The sequence below is a fragment of the Python bivittatus genome, unplaced genomic scaffold (genome assembly GCF_059951505.1).
Source record: "Python bivittatus isolate LINGU-HERP-01145 unplaced genomic scaffold, Pbiv_v1 ctg000080_np1212, whole genome shotgun sequence".
Taxonomy (NCBI): Eukaryota; Metazoa; Chordata; class Lepidosauria; order Squamata; family Pythonidae; genus Python; species Python bivittatus.
Genome location: NW_028277035.1, coordinates 34067257 through 34081716, shown reverse-complemented (window position 1 = coordinate 34081716; position 14460 = coordinate 34067257). Strand labels below are relative to the sequence as shown.

Below are 14460 nucleotides of genomic sequence, written 5' to 3'. Positions count from 1 at the left end.
AAAGTGGTGGGATTGTTTCAGGCTTTCAATGATCTGAACTTCCCGATAGCCACACTTGTAAGTAACTTCAAACTGATTTCCACGAGTGTAACCCCAGGACTAGGAAGAAAGGTTGCAACCTTGACCAAGGCTGGATTTTGGGATATATTGTTGGCAAAAATGAATTGTTACAGGAGTTTCTGTGCTTGGGCTATCTTAGAAAAAAGACGCTAAAACGGAAGACAACATGGAACGCAAGCAAGTCACAGTCTGCAAATGGAAAAGAAAGAGAGACGCATTTAAAGTGTAGACACAGGAAACAATATCTTCTGAAGTTTCTATCCTCCTTGCCAAGAGAATCAGATCTTATGTGGCTTTACAAATATACCCTTCCACACACAACACCTGGGTAATTAGGAAAAATCTCCCCTCCTTCCTTCCTTGACTTTAATTGTATTCATCTGCATTGCTCTCCATGGGAGGCCAAAGTACTTCCCTATGTGCGATGCCATATACTTTATTTGTATACAGACACCTACAACTTGTGGGAGGAAGGAAGGGAAAGTTCTTGAATGACTTGTTTTCCTGAACTGTTTCTTTCTCAGGATTAACTCCTTGCAGCGATGCATTTCTGATGAAGGGTATCTTTGATATTCAGGAACAGTTTCACAATCCTCCCATTAGGGAGACTAATCATCCTTAAATTCCTATAGGTGACAACATGAATATAAATTTTAAGTTTCCCCTCTTTTGGGCGTTTTCCGGTAAAGATGATATGATATTACATATATTGCATATTATGGACTGCTCTGTATATAATTTACTGAACAATCTTGCACATTATATCTGATAAAGTCTACTGAGAATGAGAATGGAATTTACCAACAGAAAGATTCCACCCAGCCCTCACAAGCTCCATTTTAACCTCCACCTAAATCTGTTCTGAAATGTTGGAGATTCTGTGGAGCAGATACATGGGAAGTGAATGGGTGAGAAGCCAAACAAAGTCCCATTGAGTGAGCAGCCTTGCATAATATTGTCACATAAGTAACTACAGAGTATAGCCTTAATAACATGGTTAGTTGATACTAATCTTTTTTTTCCTCGAAAACGTTATATAAGAAATGTGCGTTAAGATGTGAACATTGCATTGAGATAGCAGGTGGTAACTCCTAGCTGATCTTGGTTGATCTTGAAAAACCCTAAGCACAGTTGGACCTGGTTAATCACTGAAAGGGGGACCAATAAGAAATCCCAGGGCTGAAAACTAGAAGAAGAAGAAGCTGAAAAAACATCCTGGAAGAAGGTAGTGGAAAACCACTTCAATACTGTTGCCAGGAAAACAACATGGATTTGTCCATATAGTTGACCAGGAATTAAGCCTTACTTGAAGGAGACTTTAGTTTAATATTTTATACATTCTGTCATTGACAGAGCTCATTACTTAACTTGTTAGATACGTAATTTTCCAGTGAATACTGAACATTACATACAATCTTCTATTCCCTCCCCTTATATATAATTTTATCTTAAACTGTATTATCCTAAAAACTAAAGTGAGGTTTTGAATGGATGTACGTTCAATAAAATTGCTTTACTGAACAAGTAATTGCTAGACAGCTTAATAGGACACGTATATATCCTTCATATGAATTGTTTTCTTTTGTATGCAATACCTGAAGAACTTAAAAGACCAAACTTCCAATATAAAATGTTATGTAAAAAGTGATGATGCATAATAATGATAGGACATCATCTTGACTATCCTTATTAGATTAACAAAACCACAATAGTATTTTAGTCTTATTAGTAATTAGTCCCCACCTACACAGAGGTATGGCAGAACTGGGCCTGATGTTAGGTGTTCCCTGTGGGGGCTCCCCTACTACAGTATGGAACTAACTGCCCCTGAAGGTGAACATGAACCTCACTCTCATGTTGTCCTGGAAGCTAATAAAAAAAATCTGTCTCTTCTAGAATTAACTATAGAGTCATCAGCATCAATATAAGTCTGAATGATTCAATGTAATTTATTATTCTAGTTTTCTTCTAGTATTAGCATCTGCAAATTGCTAGAGTTTGTTTGGATTGAGGCGGTAGATCCTGTTGGAGGCTGGCTTTTTGGAATGGAAGGAACATATTGAAATCCTGTACTCCAAACATTACAAGTTGGAAAGCTATAGGAATTGATGGGATATCTACAGAAATATGGCAAGCAACAGAAGAAGAATCAGTAAAGGTTCTAACCAAACTGTCCCAACAAATCTGGAGAATGACTCAGTGGCCAACAGATTGGAAGAGCTCAATCTACCTTCCAACAACAAAAAAACAGAGTGTGCAAACTATCACACAATTTTCTTAAATTCACATGCTAGCAAAATAATGTTTAGAATCACCCAGCACAGATTAGAGTCTTACATAGAAAGGGAAATGCCAGATGTTCAAGCTAGTTTTAGAAAAGGCACAACATAAGATATTTTTGCTAATTCATATTGGATAATTGAGAAAGTCAAAGAATATCAAAAGCAAGTCAATGTGTCCTTGATTGTAGAAAGGTCTTTGATTGTGTTAATCATGTCAAGCTGTGGAATGTACTTAGAAAATGGGAATCCCAGAACATCTCATTGTCATCAAGTGAAACCATGTACAGGTGATGAAGCCACAGTCCAGACAGAACATGGTGAAACAGACTGGCTCCAAGTTAGGCAAAGGAATGAGACAAGGCTGTATATCATCCCCTTATTTATTCAATCCATATATTTTGTGGGAGGCTAGAAGAAGATGAATGTGGTTTTAAAATTGGAGGAAGAAACATCAATACCCTGTGCTGTGCTGATGACACTACTTTGATAGCTGAAAATGCAAATTATCTTAAAGCTGTTGTAATTAAAGTCAAGGAGCACAGTGAAAAAAGAGACTAAGATTAAATATCAAGAAGACAACAGCTACAATAACCAGCCTTAGAACCGACAGTGAATATATTGAAGTGCTAGATAGCTTCTGCTTTTTAGGATTGACTATCAACAGTAAAGGAACCAGCAGTGAAGAAATAAACTACAGACTAGCACTAGGTAAGATAGCAATGAAGGCCTTGGAAAAGATACTCAGATGCCCATGACATGTCTGTACCTACAAAGATCAAAATTGTGCATAGTCTATAAATATAAAAGTTGGGCTTTGAAAAAGCAGAATAACAGGGTATTGATGCTTTTTAACTTTGGTGTTGGAGTAGACTCTTGAGAATACCATGTATAGACAAGAAAACAAACATATGGGTCAAATAGAACAAATGATTCCAAAGTTCTTATGTTAGATACAAATTACCTGGCTAATATAATATAATATAATATAATATAATATAATATAATATAATATAATATAATATAATATAATATTTTGGACACATTATGCAAAGATCAGCTCCCTGGAGAACTCTATAATGCTGGATAAAGAAGAGGATGACCAGCAGTGAGGTGGATGGACTCAATTTGAGTGCTGATGGGTGCACCATTGAGAGACCTCAAGAGCCAAGCTGAGGACAAATCATCCTGAAGAAGGTCTGCCTATGATAACTATAGTTGTCAAAATCATTCAGAAAGGACAAGTTTTCAGGATATTTCTGTTTCTGTCCCAAAAAGTATTCTTCTGTCTTTACATTTGATCAAAAAGCAACATGAATAATTTTCTCAAACAGGCTGAATTCAGTTGGGCCATTCTTTGGACAAAAGGTAGTAGGCAACACAGTTTTCATTGGTTTTTTTCTTCAGGAGGCAGGTGGAGCTGCAAGGACAGTGAACTATCTTGCCTCCCCATTATTGTCCTCCATGCAAAGAGAATTCTGTTAAGTGCTAATCTGACTTCAGCCTATAACTTTAATATAGTCATACACTTAAATGTCTTAAGTTCCATGGCATGTGACTGGTTTTGTTTATTTTGGCAGGGGATAATATATGCTGTCCCTGAAGATGCTTTATTTTGGCAGCGGATAATATATGCTGTCCCTGCAGATGTGTTCTATGGAAATGTTATCTACAGGAATTTGCAGCTTTGGGTTGAAGCTTTGGGGATGGACTGAAGCTTTGTGATAAGACGTATCTAGTGTGCAAATTGAATTATGTTAAACATTCATCATACCAGGGCGTCTGGTGGGTATTAGTCTGTAGCCTAGGGCCAGATAGCCATCAGCCTAGACAGGGCATTGCTAATGCTAAGCTAAGAATATTCTTATTCACACAAGGCAAAGGACAACTCTTTATGTTTTCAGACATATCAGCCCTGTGCCCTAGAGCTGCTGGTGCTCTCCCACACCCCAACCTCAATCTCTTTCCATTCTTTCTCAAAGGAAAAATGAACATCCTCTCCTTTTCTTTGAAGTTTGCAATAGGCAGGTAAATGGCCTGCAGATTGAAGTATCCTTAATATAACCTTAATATGCATATCTGAAATGGAACATCCAGATGAAAGGAAACATTTTCCTTCCAGAATGAAAATAAAATAAAATATAAAATAAAATAATTTCTTTCAGCTTTTCATTATGAACAAAAGAAAACAAAAATGTATTGTTATTACAATGGCTCTCCAAAGTTTCTAGCAGGATTTTTGTTTCCAGTCTTCCCTGGAAATCCGAGGGACTAAACCTAACTACTGTAAATGCAAATGATGAATCCCTTTCCCACTGAAAAAGAGCCTAGCATAGTATTTCAGCTCATAACAAGTACTCCATATTCTTCCAAGTACCTTTGCTGAGGAAGGTGCATTAGTTGAGTGATCTTGTGTTGGATTTAGTGTTAACCTTCTCCAAGAACCACATATCAACATAGATACAGTAATGCACAATTTTAATCTTCAGAGGAATGCGAGAAGCTTTTCCTAGTGTTCACATGATTCCTATATGCATCTTGAATATTTGACTGCGGAAAAAAATTAGCAACTAACTGGAGGACAGATCTAACATGTGGTGCTTTATAAGCTAGAGAGGAAACAAATTTTAGGGAGGACAGCACATTTTCAAAGCTTTGATTTCTTTGAAATGTTAAGATTGATCCTTATTTCGACAACATCCTGATTCATGCATGTAGCAATGCAGGTCGATACTATTATCTAAGACATATTCAACAATGCATAATGTTTATTTCTCAAAATTTATTTGAAGTATCATTTGGTGGGATTTTAAAAGTGAAATAGAAAAATATTGAAACTTTAATTTCAAATTTTGCTGAATTTCAAAAGATTGTGAGATTGTGGCTCAGTTCTGTTTGCTCATTGGCCTTATTTGCTGGACTGAAAGAATATAAATAAGTTTACACACAGATAAATATGCAGTTACATGTGTCTTGCAGCTTCCATGTGCCTGAGCCGTGCATGGTCTGCGAGGGTAAGTGGTCTTGCGTTGGGACTCTTGGACTTACTTTTCAAGCATATTCCATGATTGTGGTGGAAGAAAGCGTTTGAAGTCCATTTCTTAGAAATGGTCTATTTAGTATTTTTAGAAATTGCTCTATTTAATATGTTTCTGAACTTGATTGTATCTAAACGTATTGCATGTAGCATTTCCTAACTCACAACTGCTTCTTTTAAAAGCCACCTACCAGGCATCTTTGCAGCAGCAATGCTCAAGAGTGTATTAATAGTAGTAGATTTAGATAAAATAAAATGTGCTTTAAAAAGTAAACATAAAGGTAATTTTTAAAAAAATGGTAATGTTTGTTATTTTCGGGAGTATGATCATAAGTATCCTATTCTTAAGAAATTACTTTGATTCTTTTACTCAATTAGATACATACGTAGTCCTTATATTTATTATTCTTTCACTCAGTTAGATACACACATAGTCCTTATATTTATTATTCTAGCAATCTTTCTTCTGGTATGATCTAGATGCCTTAATGCCATATCAAAACTGTGTATTTTTACACTAGAGGGAGAACTTGTGTGCAAGCTAACCTCAACCCTTGCATCTTAATCAGAGTGTAACAACCTGGGAAACCCATCTCTGGATGTTAAAAACAAAGCTTTTGATCAAAGAACTCATGTTACTTGTTTCATACAAAGTTCTTTCCCTGAACCGTATCCACAATTTTAAAAATGAAGGTTTTTAAATTCAAGACATATTTCATTTTTATTGAAAGGTCACATTCTGCCAGCCAAGTTCTTAGCCACTAGATCAGGTTCTATTGCCCTATTTACTATGGAAACAAATATTCACTCTTTGCTGAACATATTTCTGTTTCCAGCTTCTACAATAAAATTTAAAAGTTTTGCCTTCAAGTCATTTTTGACTTCTGGCGACTGTACCCTGCAGTTTTCTTGGCAGCATTTTTCAGAATGGCTTTCCAGAAGCGAGTTCCTCCTTCCTAGGGCTGAGAGAGAGAGTGACTGGCTCAAGGTCACCCAGCTGGCCTCGTGCCTAAGGCAGGACTAGAACTCACAGGCTCCTGGTTTCTAGCTCGATGCCTGAACCAGATGCTTCTTATACAGTACAATGATGGAAAAGTACCCTCTAGTGAAAAAAAAGTCATACTGCAAATTCAAGCTCTTCCCTCACCCCAAATATATTTCACACTAGGACTTTTATGATTGCATTAGGGGAAAAAGAAAAAAACAGGGTCTAGCTGGATCAGCTGAAAGGGTTATCTAGTTTCTTACAGTAGCTAAAGAGATGCCCTTAGAAGACACATAAATGGAGAAGGAGGAGGAGAGTTTATGCCCACTGTCATTTCCCAGTAATGATCATTCACAAACACAATGCTTCTTTTATAGCTTGTTGTCCACGAAACTGCCTCAGCTTTTGAAGCTATTTGTCTTGTGCTAATATCATTTATTGTTAGAGTTTATTTGAATTTATTAGCCACCCAACTCCAATGAACTCTAGTTCACTAGTTTAACTTTGAGATTCAAAGTGTAGCTTTTGGACTGCTTGGAATCCCAATATCCAGCTCATTGGACACTGCAGGGCAGCTGTCTAATAAGCAAACTAGGGATGGGTCATCAGAGAAGATCAAAATACTGAGTTTCATTTTTCTATAAGAATGACATATGGATTAAGATCCATGCAAGTGGTCCTTAATCTGGAAATAGTGGCTTGATATTGATACTTACAAGGATAAATATGCTCCTGTGTGGTCAATTGGTATTTAACCTTGTCTTGTGGAACAATACATATTCCATTTTCAGATCAGGATGAAATAGCTATTTGACCGTGCGGGTGCATTCAAAACTTCCATTTTGGAAAAAATTGGAAAAGAAAAGAAATATAATTTTACCATTTCTTTTGATTAGTTTTTACACAGAATAACCTTAATCTAATTAATTCATTATATGTTTACTTATAAGTAACATTATCCTGATGATCTCCAAACATTTTTTGTTGTGTGAGTGTGCCTGATATGGACAAAAACATATTTAGCTGTGGCCTGAAATTACACCTTATTATTAAGAATGTTTACAGACAGACTTTTTGATCAAGATGTACAGCTCTTTTTCCATCAGAAAATGTAATTTTAAACAAGGGCAACAGATCAGAAACTGATTTATTATGGGGTTCCATATCAGATATTATATGAAAATAATAGTTTCTGTTGACAAACAACAAAAGTATACATTTTTGGCAAATTCACATATATATTGGATACACAATATGTAGTGTCTTTGGGAAATTATAAATGGCATTTTGATTGGCTTCAGAGCATTGCTTTAAATTAGAAGACCCTTGCTGTTTCAGTAAAGGAAAAAAAAAAGTAAAGTAAAAAAGTGCTATTTCTGAAAAAGCAGAGCACACCAGCTAATAACAGATTTTAAAAACATAGAACTTAAAACCCCATAGCAGGAGATGTTAGCCATATCTTCTGATCCAACTTCAAGGTGTATTTTTGCTTTGTTTTTCTTGTTCAATAGCTGTAAAAACAAAAAGTCAAAACAAGAGAAAGATGGTTTGCCAACATTTGACATTTGTACAGAATTTTTAAAAATTACTTACACAAATAAACAGGTATTTTTTCACCATTATTAATTTGTGCAAAGCAAATGCTTTAGCAACTATGAAAGATTAACACCACCACTATGGCTCTGATCAATAATGTTGCACAATCTGTTGTATCAAATGGTTCAGCAGGGTCGGAAGAGAGATTTCTGAGGTCTGAAAAAATAATTTTGATCAGTTGAATAGAAATAGAATATTCAGATGTATCATAGTCAATTGAATAGTTTATTAGAGAGACGATTAACTATAGAAATCTATTGATCTATTGTCTGTATGCAGGTGATATTTAACATTAGTGCAGTGGGTGGAATGACATACAGGTTGGGTAGAGCCATGTCACACATGCCCAGGGCTGAGCTTTTGATTTGATTTGATTTTTCCCCGAGTTTCAGCAATGGGAGAGAAAGTGGGTGTTTTGTTTTTTAAAGCAGTCCAGGGCAGGATCTCAGGTTGCCCAACCCAAATCTACTGCAAACAGACCTACCTTTTTCTGAATTAACAGTCACAGAATCCCATAGCTCACTATGTGTCTGACAAAATAATTTTAAGGCTTACCTTTCCCAGGTTTACACTGAAGAGGTAGTTCAATAATCTACTACAGAATATTAATAAGCAGATTGGATTTAGAATGGGGGAAAAGCTGACTTTGAAGTGAGCTCAACCCCTGGGGATTTACACTAGAAACATCCAACCAGGAGTAACCCTACTTAGCTTTCTAGGTCAGCCAAGATTGGTTAGCTGCTGCCACCTGTTGAAGCTTAGAGGAACAAAAGTAATTTAACTCCATCCTCTGCTTCGTTGTTAGAATAAATGGAAGGGTGGATGTCACTCTTAGCTTTTTGGGAAAATGAGAGGATAAAGGTATTATTAATACTAAAAATAAATGGTAAATCTTCATCAACTGCATGCATTAACTGCTCCATCTTTATACCTTTTATCTTCTCCTTTATGGGCACAAAATAAAGGGATGCTTTGGGATGAAGAATAGTTTCTGTCTCATATTTGTTACTAGCCCAATAATTGGACATTTTAGTAAGAATGGAAGGTGCCAGAATCCCTTCTCACGCACCAAACATCTGTTGTGTTTGACAGGGTGCTTTTTAATACTGCCTCTTTGTATTGACAAATAACAGAGTGTTACTATTTTTATTGTACCAGAGATCAGATTGCTAACTCTGTATTAATAACCACAAATTACTCTTTTTCTGATGCAGTTAGTGAACAAACCCAGTGTTTAAAAAATTCAGGAGTACAGTCCAACATCACATGAAAGGACTTAAGCGCATACAACAGAATTTCTTCTTCTCCCTGCCTATTTAACTCCCCTGCCCCAAACTGCTCTGAGGGTCCCACAAGTCACTAGGTTAAATTCAGAGTTATTGGGAAGGTTGCATGAGAGAAGGAGGGATCCTTTCCAGAAAGGTATCTTTTCTGTTAATGGACACAAAACATGGAATGCCACCCTGGGGTTGCATAAACAAAGAGGGGGATTGATGCCCAGTTATGCTCCTGAGAGGAGATGTTATAGAGGAGAACAAAAGAATCAAATGGGGCTTAGTCCATGCACAGTATCAAGTGCTCCAAAAAGCAGTACAGAAGGCACTAATTTATACCAACAACTCTTTTCTGTAAAACCTTGGCAGGTGAAATACTAACGAAACAAAGCAGTGTGCACATTGTATTTGCTTTTTTGTTTGTTCATTTGTTTGTTTCTATGTTTGGGATTTTATCCCAAATCTTGTTCATTTTTTTTTTAAACATGTGATTTATGTGGAGTCCTTGGGGTTCTCTGAGCTTGGTTGTTTTCTTGCAAACGTTTCATTACCTGGCTAGCTAACATCTTCAGTGATGTCACCTAGCCGGGTAATGAAACATTTGCAAGAAAAGAACCAAGCTCAGAGAACCCCAAGGACTCCACAGTTCAACCCTGAGCTACACATATTCACCTCTATTGGTACATGTGATTTACTCAAAAATAAAGCTTCTGAAGCCAGAAAGTTTTTGTGAGATGATGATCTTGTGTCTTCTCTTTCCTCACTATGGGCAAGAAAAGGGGTATGTTGTGAACAGTTGAGGACATAGAAGGAGAGGCTGAAAAAAGGTATCGCCAAATTGCTTCACATGATCGTAGAAATAGGTTCCTCCTGTGTATTGTGAAGTTCTGGTGAAGAGGCCAGAAGCTATTCTGGTGACTGTGACACTTTTTCAGCTGCCCTGACCATGGAGATGGCTTTTAGTTTTCCATGTGCAAAAGAGCCAGTTTACCCCTACAGGTCCTCACTTAACAACCACAGTTGGAACTGGCAGTTCCATCGCTAAGCGATGCAGTCATTAAGGGAGACATCACATGACTACACCTTGTGATTTTACTGCCAGCTTCTCCATTGACTTTGCTTGTTCAAAGCTGGCTGTGAAGCTCACAAATAGTGATCACATGACCGTGGGATGCTGCGACAGTCATAAGTTCGAGGACCGGTTGTACAGTTATTTTTTCAGTGCTTTCATAACTTCAAACAGTCGCTAAACAGGGCAGTTGTTAACTGAGGACTACTTGTGACTGAGTCTCTGAATCTGGCTCTGAGATAATCTGAGGAATTGACCTTCTCTTTATAGCCCTTTTGCCAGATAGAGCCACATGCTGTATCATCTATTGAAATGTAGTTAAGAGATCTTAACTAAGCAATTTATATCATATGCCAATATAGGAAGATCTTCTATTGCAATTTTATTCTGGCAGTGATGAGAGCAAGTCAAAAGGCCTGTGGTATAATGTTCTTGTTGGCAATGCTACAGATTAACCTTCAGGAAACAATTCAGATTAAGGCTAGCAAAATGGATGCAAAGAGTAAATTATTTTCATTAACCATATTAAATTGTTATTTTATGCAAGAAAAGCAACAGTCTTGCAGTAGACTGAAGCTAATTGTGGCTGAAGTATTTGTAGGTAAAAGCCTCATCAAGCAATGTTATATGATGGATATAACTACCAACCAGCAGAGGGCAGCACTAAGTAATTTTTCAATTGATGGAGTACTATTGTCTGCAGTAGTTAATAATGCTGTGGATTTATCGGTTTAAAAAAAAAAAAATGTTGTGTCTCCTTAAAACTTGCAAATTCATTGTAGCCCCAACTTTGTAGGTTACTGTGGCATAACTGTTTATGCCATAAGGCACCTGTCAATATTTAAATAAACACAAAATCCTTTGTGTGTGTGTGTGTGTGTGTGTGTGTGTGGCTGAAATGGTTTCATAGCTCCCTTTGGTATTTGTTACATGAGATCTTAGATATGAAATTCTAATCATAATGCCTTAGGAACGTCTGCTAAAATAAACAGTTCAAAGCAAACATTATATTATTATCTTGCTTGCACTGACTGTGGTTCAATTGGCTTGAAAGTCATCATGTGTACTTGAAGAAGCCAACATGCGTGCCTACATACATGCCTACATGAAATCATTTTTTGAAAGCGCTATGAAAACTTGAATTCTTTATGTAGTTATTTGGGGAGTAAATTGCATTCAATTCAACAGGACTTGCCTGAACATACATCTGTATGAACAGTTTCCAGGGGAATGTGATCCAGTAGGTCACTGGCTATTTATCCATCATACATACAGATTAATTAATTAACTGTACAAAGGAGTCACTTACTTTCCTTGGTAGGTAATGGATTTTTTTCTCTAGTTTCAGTTTTTTTCAGTTTGGTCTTATCGAATGTTTCAATTTCTGCAAAATCTGGTTTGTCAGACATGATGAACCCTGACAAAGAAGGAAGAAACACACCCATGGCTTTGTTAACCAGTGCTACATTGCATACCATCGACATATTTTTTAAAAAATACTTCTGGATCATATTTTATATGAAATCCAATATTATATAAATGTACTACTTCTGAAGACATAAGATTTAAACATTTTATTTAAACAGGAAAACAGCAACAAAGGGAAATAAAGGATTTAAATTTGTTTCAGAATAAAATATCCGTGTGAAATTTTAAAAATGCTCCTAAAACAATTTAATGAAGAGCTGACCCTGGATGCCCAGAAACTGACTTACCAGCATGCTTCATCATTTTTTAAAATATCTTCTAACACTCAGTGATAATTTCACAGACCTGTTCAAGGACATTGTTTAACAAACAATTGAGTTTCCTTTAGCAGAACAAAGCCACAAAATAAATGTCCATAGGAACTACAGTGAACAACTGCCCTTAACAATGGAATGGAAGATCTATAGATGGCTTTGTTCCTTCGCATTTTTGTCTCCATTCATGGCACCTCATGCAGAATCCTTCTGATTAAACAAACACTCCGGAATTAAACGTTTCCCTAGTCGAGCTTATTCATGCTTCTGATTTTTCTCCCATAGAAACAGAGAATCTTATATATCCTGGCTGAAATCGGTGCCATTTCAACCAGAATTCATTTGCCCTAAAGTTTATCAATAAAAGCCGCCCTTTCATACTTACTGTGAAAGCTAGACACATTTATTCCTTTTATATGATCAGGGCAGGAAAGATAATAAAACCACATGCCATTACCTGTCCTGCTTCTTCCTCCTCTGCTGCGTTTCGACTATCTGAGCCAGCGTGAGTTGGGAAAGGTCATACTAATCCCTCCTCCCCATCTCAGCCTACCTCAATTAATATTGATAAGCTTGCAGCAAGTGTGGCTCAGCGAATGACAATTTATTATTTCACAAAGCAAGCGCCACATAGCAGGGTGGGCTGGGGACAAAAGGGGAATATCCAACCTGGATCATGAAAACCTAGAAAGAAAATCAATACTTTATTTTTTCCCACTATTTGATGAGCCCTATTTTAATTAATTCTGTGTGCAAATACGTTTCAGGCAAAAAGGATGATACACCTATGTCGCTTGAAGTAAAATGTTCCCTTTCGAGGAACTGCCTTGCACAGCTCAGTAATTTCCTGGAACTAGCCTAGGCATTGATCAGAAAGGCTGGGGAGGGGGGGTCTTTTATTTGTAGCTGGATTCCTCTTTATGCTAATGGGGAAGTGAGCAAGGATGCAAATATATTGTCACACTCAGTGCTATAGGTAGACTGTGATATGTGTTTGCCTGTTTCGGGAGCACTTTTCACTCGTTTATCTAATCAGCAAATAACAGCACTGTAAAATAAATTGATCGTACGTATTGTACTCTCAGCTATAAAAGAGAAGTAAATCAGATACGCTATAGCTGATCGAAATGAAAGTGATAGAACTTGTACAGAATGCCCATCTCTGCTGTGGGCATTGTCTTTTTTGCCTGATCACCCCTTCATTCCGCATATCTTCCTTGAGCACATCATATGGCCTCCCTACCACATTTTCCGAGTTTAAATATATTTAAATAATCTGCTGTTTTTGACCTTAATGCTTATCATATGCTACTTTTTTTCCATCCTGGACCTGCACATTTCTGTTCGTTTATTTATTTATTTATTTATTTATAAGACTAATAGCTTCTTTAAAACTTGTTAACCACCCTCCCATCCCTGGACTTGATTTTAGGCATATAATCTAGACCAGCTTTCTAGTTTTCTTTATTAGATTTAGCCCTGGTTTAAGAGCTGAGCACAGGGTACATTGTGCCCCCTCCTCCTATTCTTCCTCAGGGATAAATGTTAATGTCTTTTATATCCAGATCACATGTCCAGGTTCACTCCAAGGAAAGCCCTGATCCAGCTGGTGCCCACTCTTGTAATTTGGTGCTGTGGTTACTTGTGTCAAAGCCATGGTCACTGTGGAGGCCATGAACTCAGAAACTACATGAGATCTTTACTTGAGGGCATGAAGGTTGAAGTCACTCCAGACCAGAAGGGCAGATTTCTGACAGGGCTATATCCTCTCACTGCTTAACCAGGACTGAGTAACACATGCCACGTCTACATGATCATCTATCAGCTTATGATAAATGGTTGCAGTCTTATTTAAAATTGCTTAAAAGCTAAACAGAATTGAGTAGGTCAGAAATAGGTCTCTGTTTAAAGAGCTAACTCAAAGTCATGTATGTACAGGCTTTTTTTAAAATAGATTTTATTTTTTGTTTTGCACAGTATCAGTGGTTTTCATGAACATCTTAAGAAACATAGGGACATGACATCTGTAGTCGAAGACAATTCTATCTGAAGTTGAAGTTTATTCATTCAGGCTTTATTACAGCGGGTGTGACACATTAAAGCCTTCAACGAAATAAATAAATAAATAAATAAATAAATAAATTTGGTAATAAACCCATTTAACTTGATTTAATTTAGAGTAAACTAACACTGAGTATGAACCCAAAGACTGTACAACTGGAAAAGAAGTATTTAACATGGCTTGCAAAGACAAAACAAAAAAGCCTTCGACAATACATTAAAACAAGATTAAAATGAGAAATTGAAAGTTTTGGTAGCATGCCATGATATGTTGACATAAATCATATATTTTAAGGCTACAAGTCTCAGCTAGGTTTGTCCTGTCCCATCCTATTCTTTCCCTCCACTCTGCATCAT

The 14460-nt window shown here is 36.8% G+C and overlaps 1 protein-coding gene across 1 annotated transcript; it reads right to left on the bottom strand.

Moving 5' to 3' along the window:
* Nucleotides 1-7834: 7834 nt before the first annotated feature.
* On the bottom strand, nt 7835-12566 carry LOC103048757 (thymosin beta-12-like). The gene is made up of 3 exons (XM_007428167.2): nt 12500-12566; nt 11610-11717; nt 7835-7872 (listed from the first exon to the last, which is right to left on the bottom strand). Exons 2-3 carry the CDS (start codon nt 11707-11709, stop codon nt 7835-7837), a joined length of 138 nt encoding a protein of 45 aa, XP_007428229.3. The 5' UTR covers nt 11710-11717; nt 12500-12566.
* Between the last annotated feature and the right edge of the window lie 1894 nt (nt 12567-14460).

Coding starts and splice junctions, on each gene's coding strand:
- LOC103048757 (XM_007428167.2), bottom strand. CDS start 11,709: ATGTCTGACAAACCAGATTTTGCAGAAATTGAAACATTCGATAAGACC. Junction 7,873..11,609: donor TCCATTACCTACCAAGGAAA/GTAAGTGACTCC, acceptor TTGTTTTTACAG/CTATTGAACAAGAAAAACAA.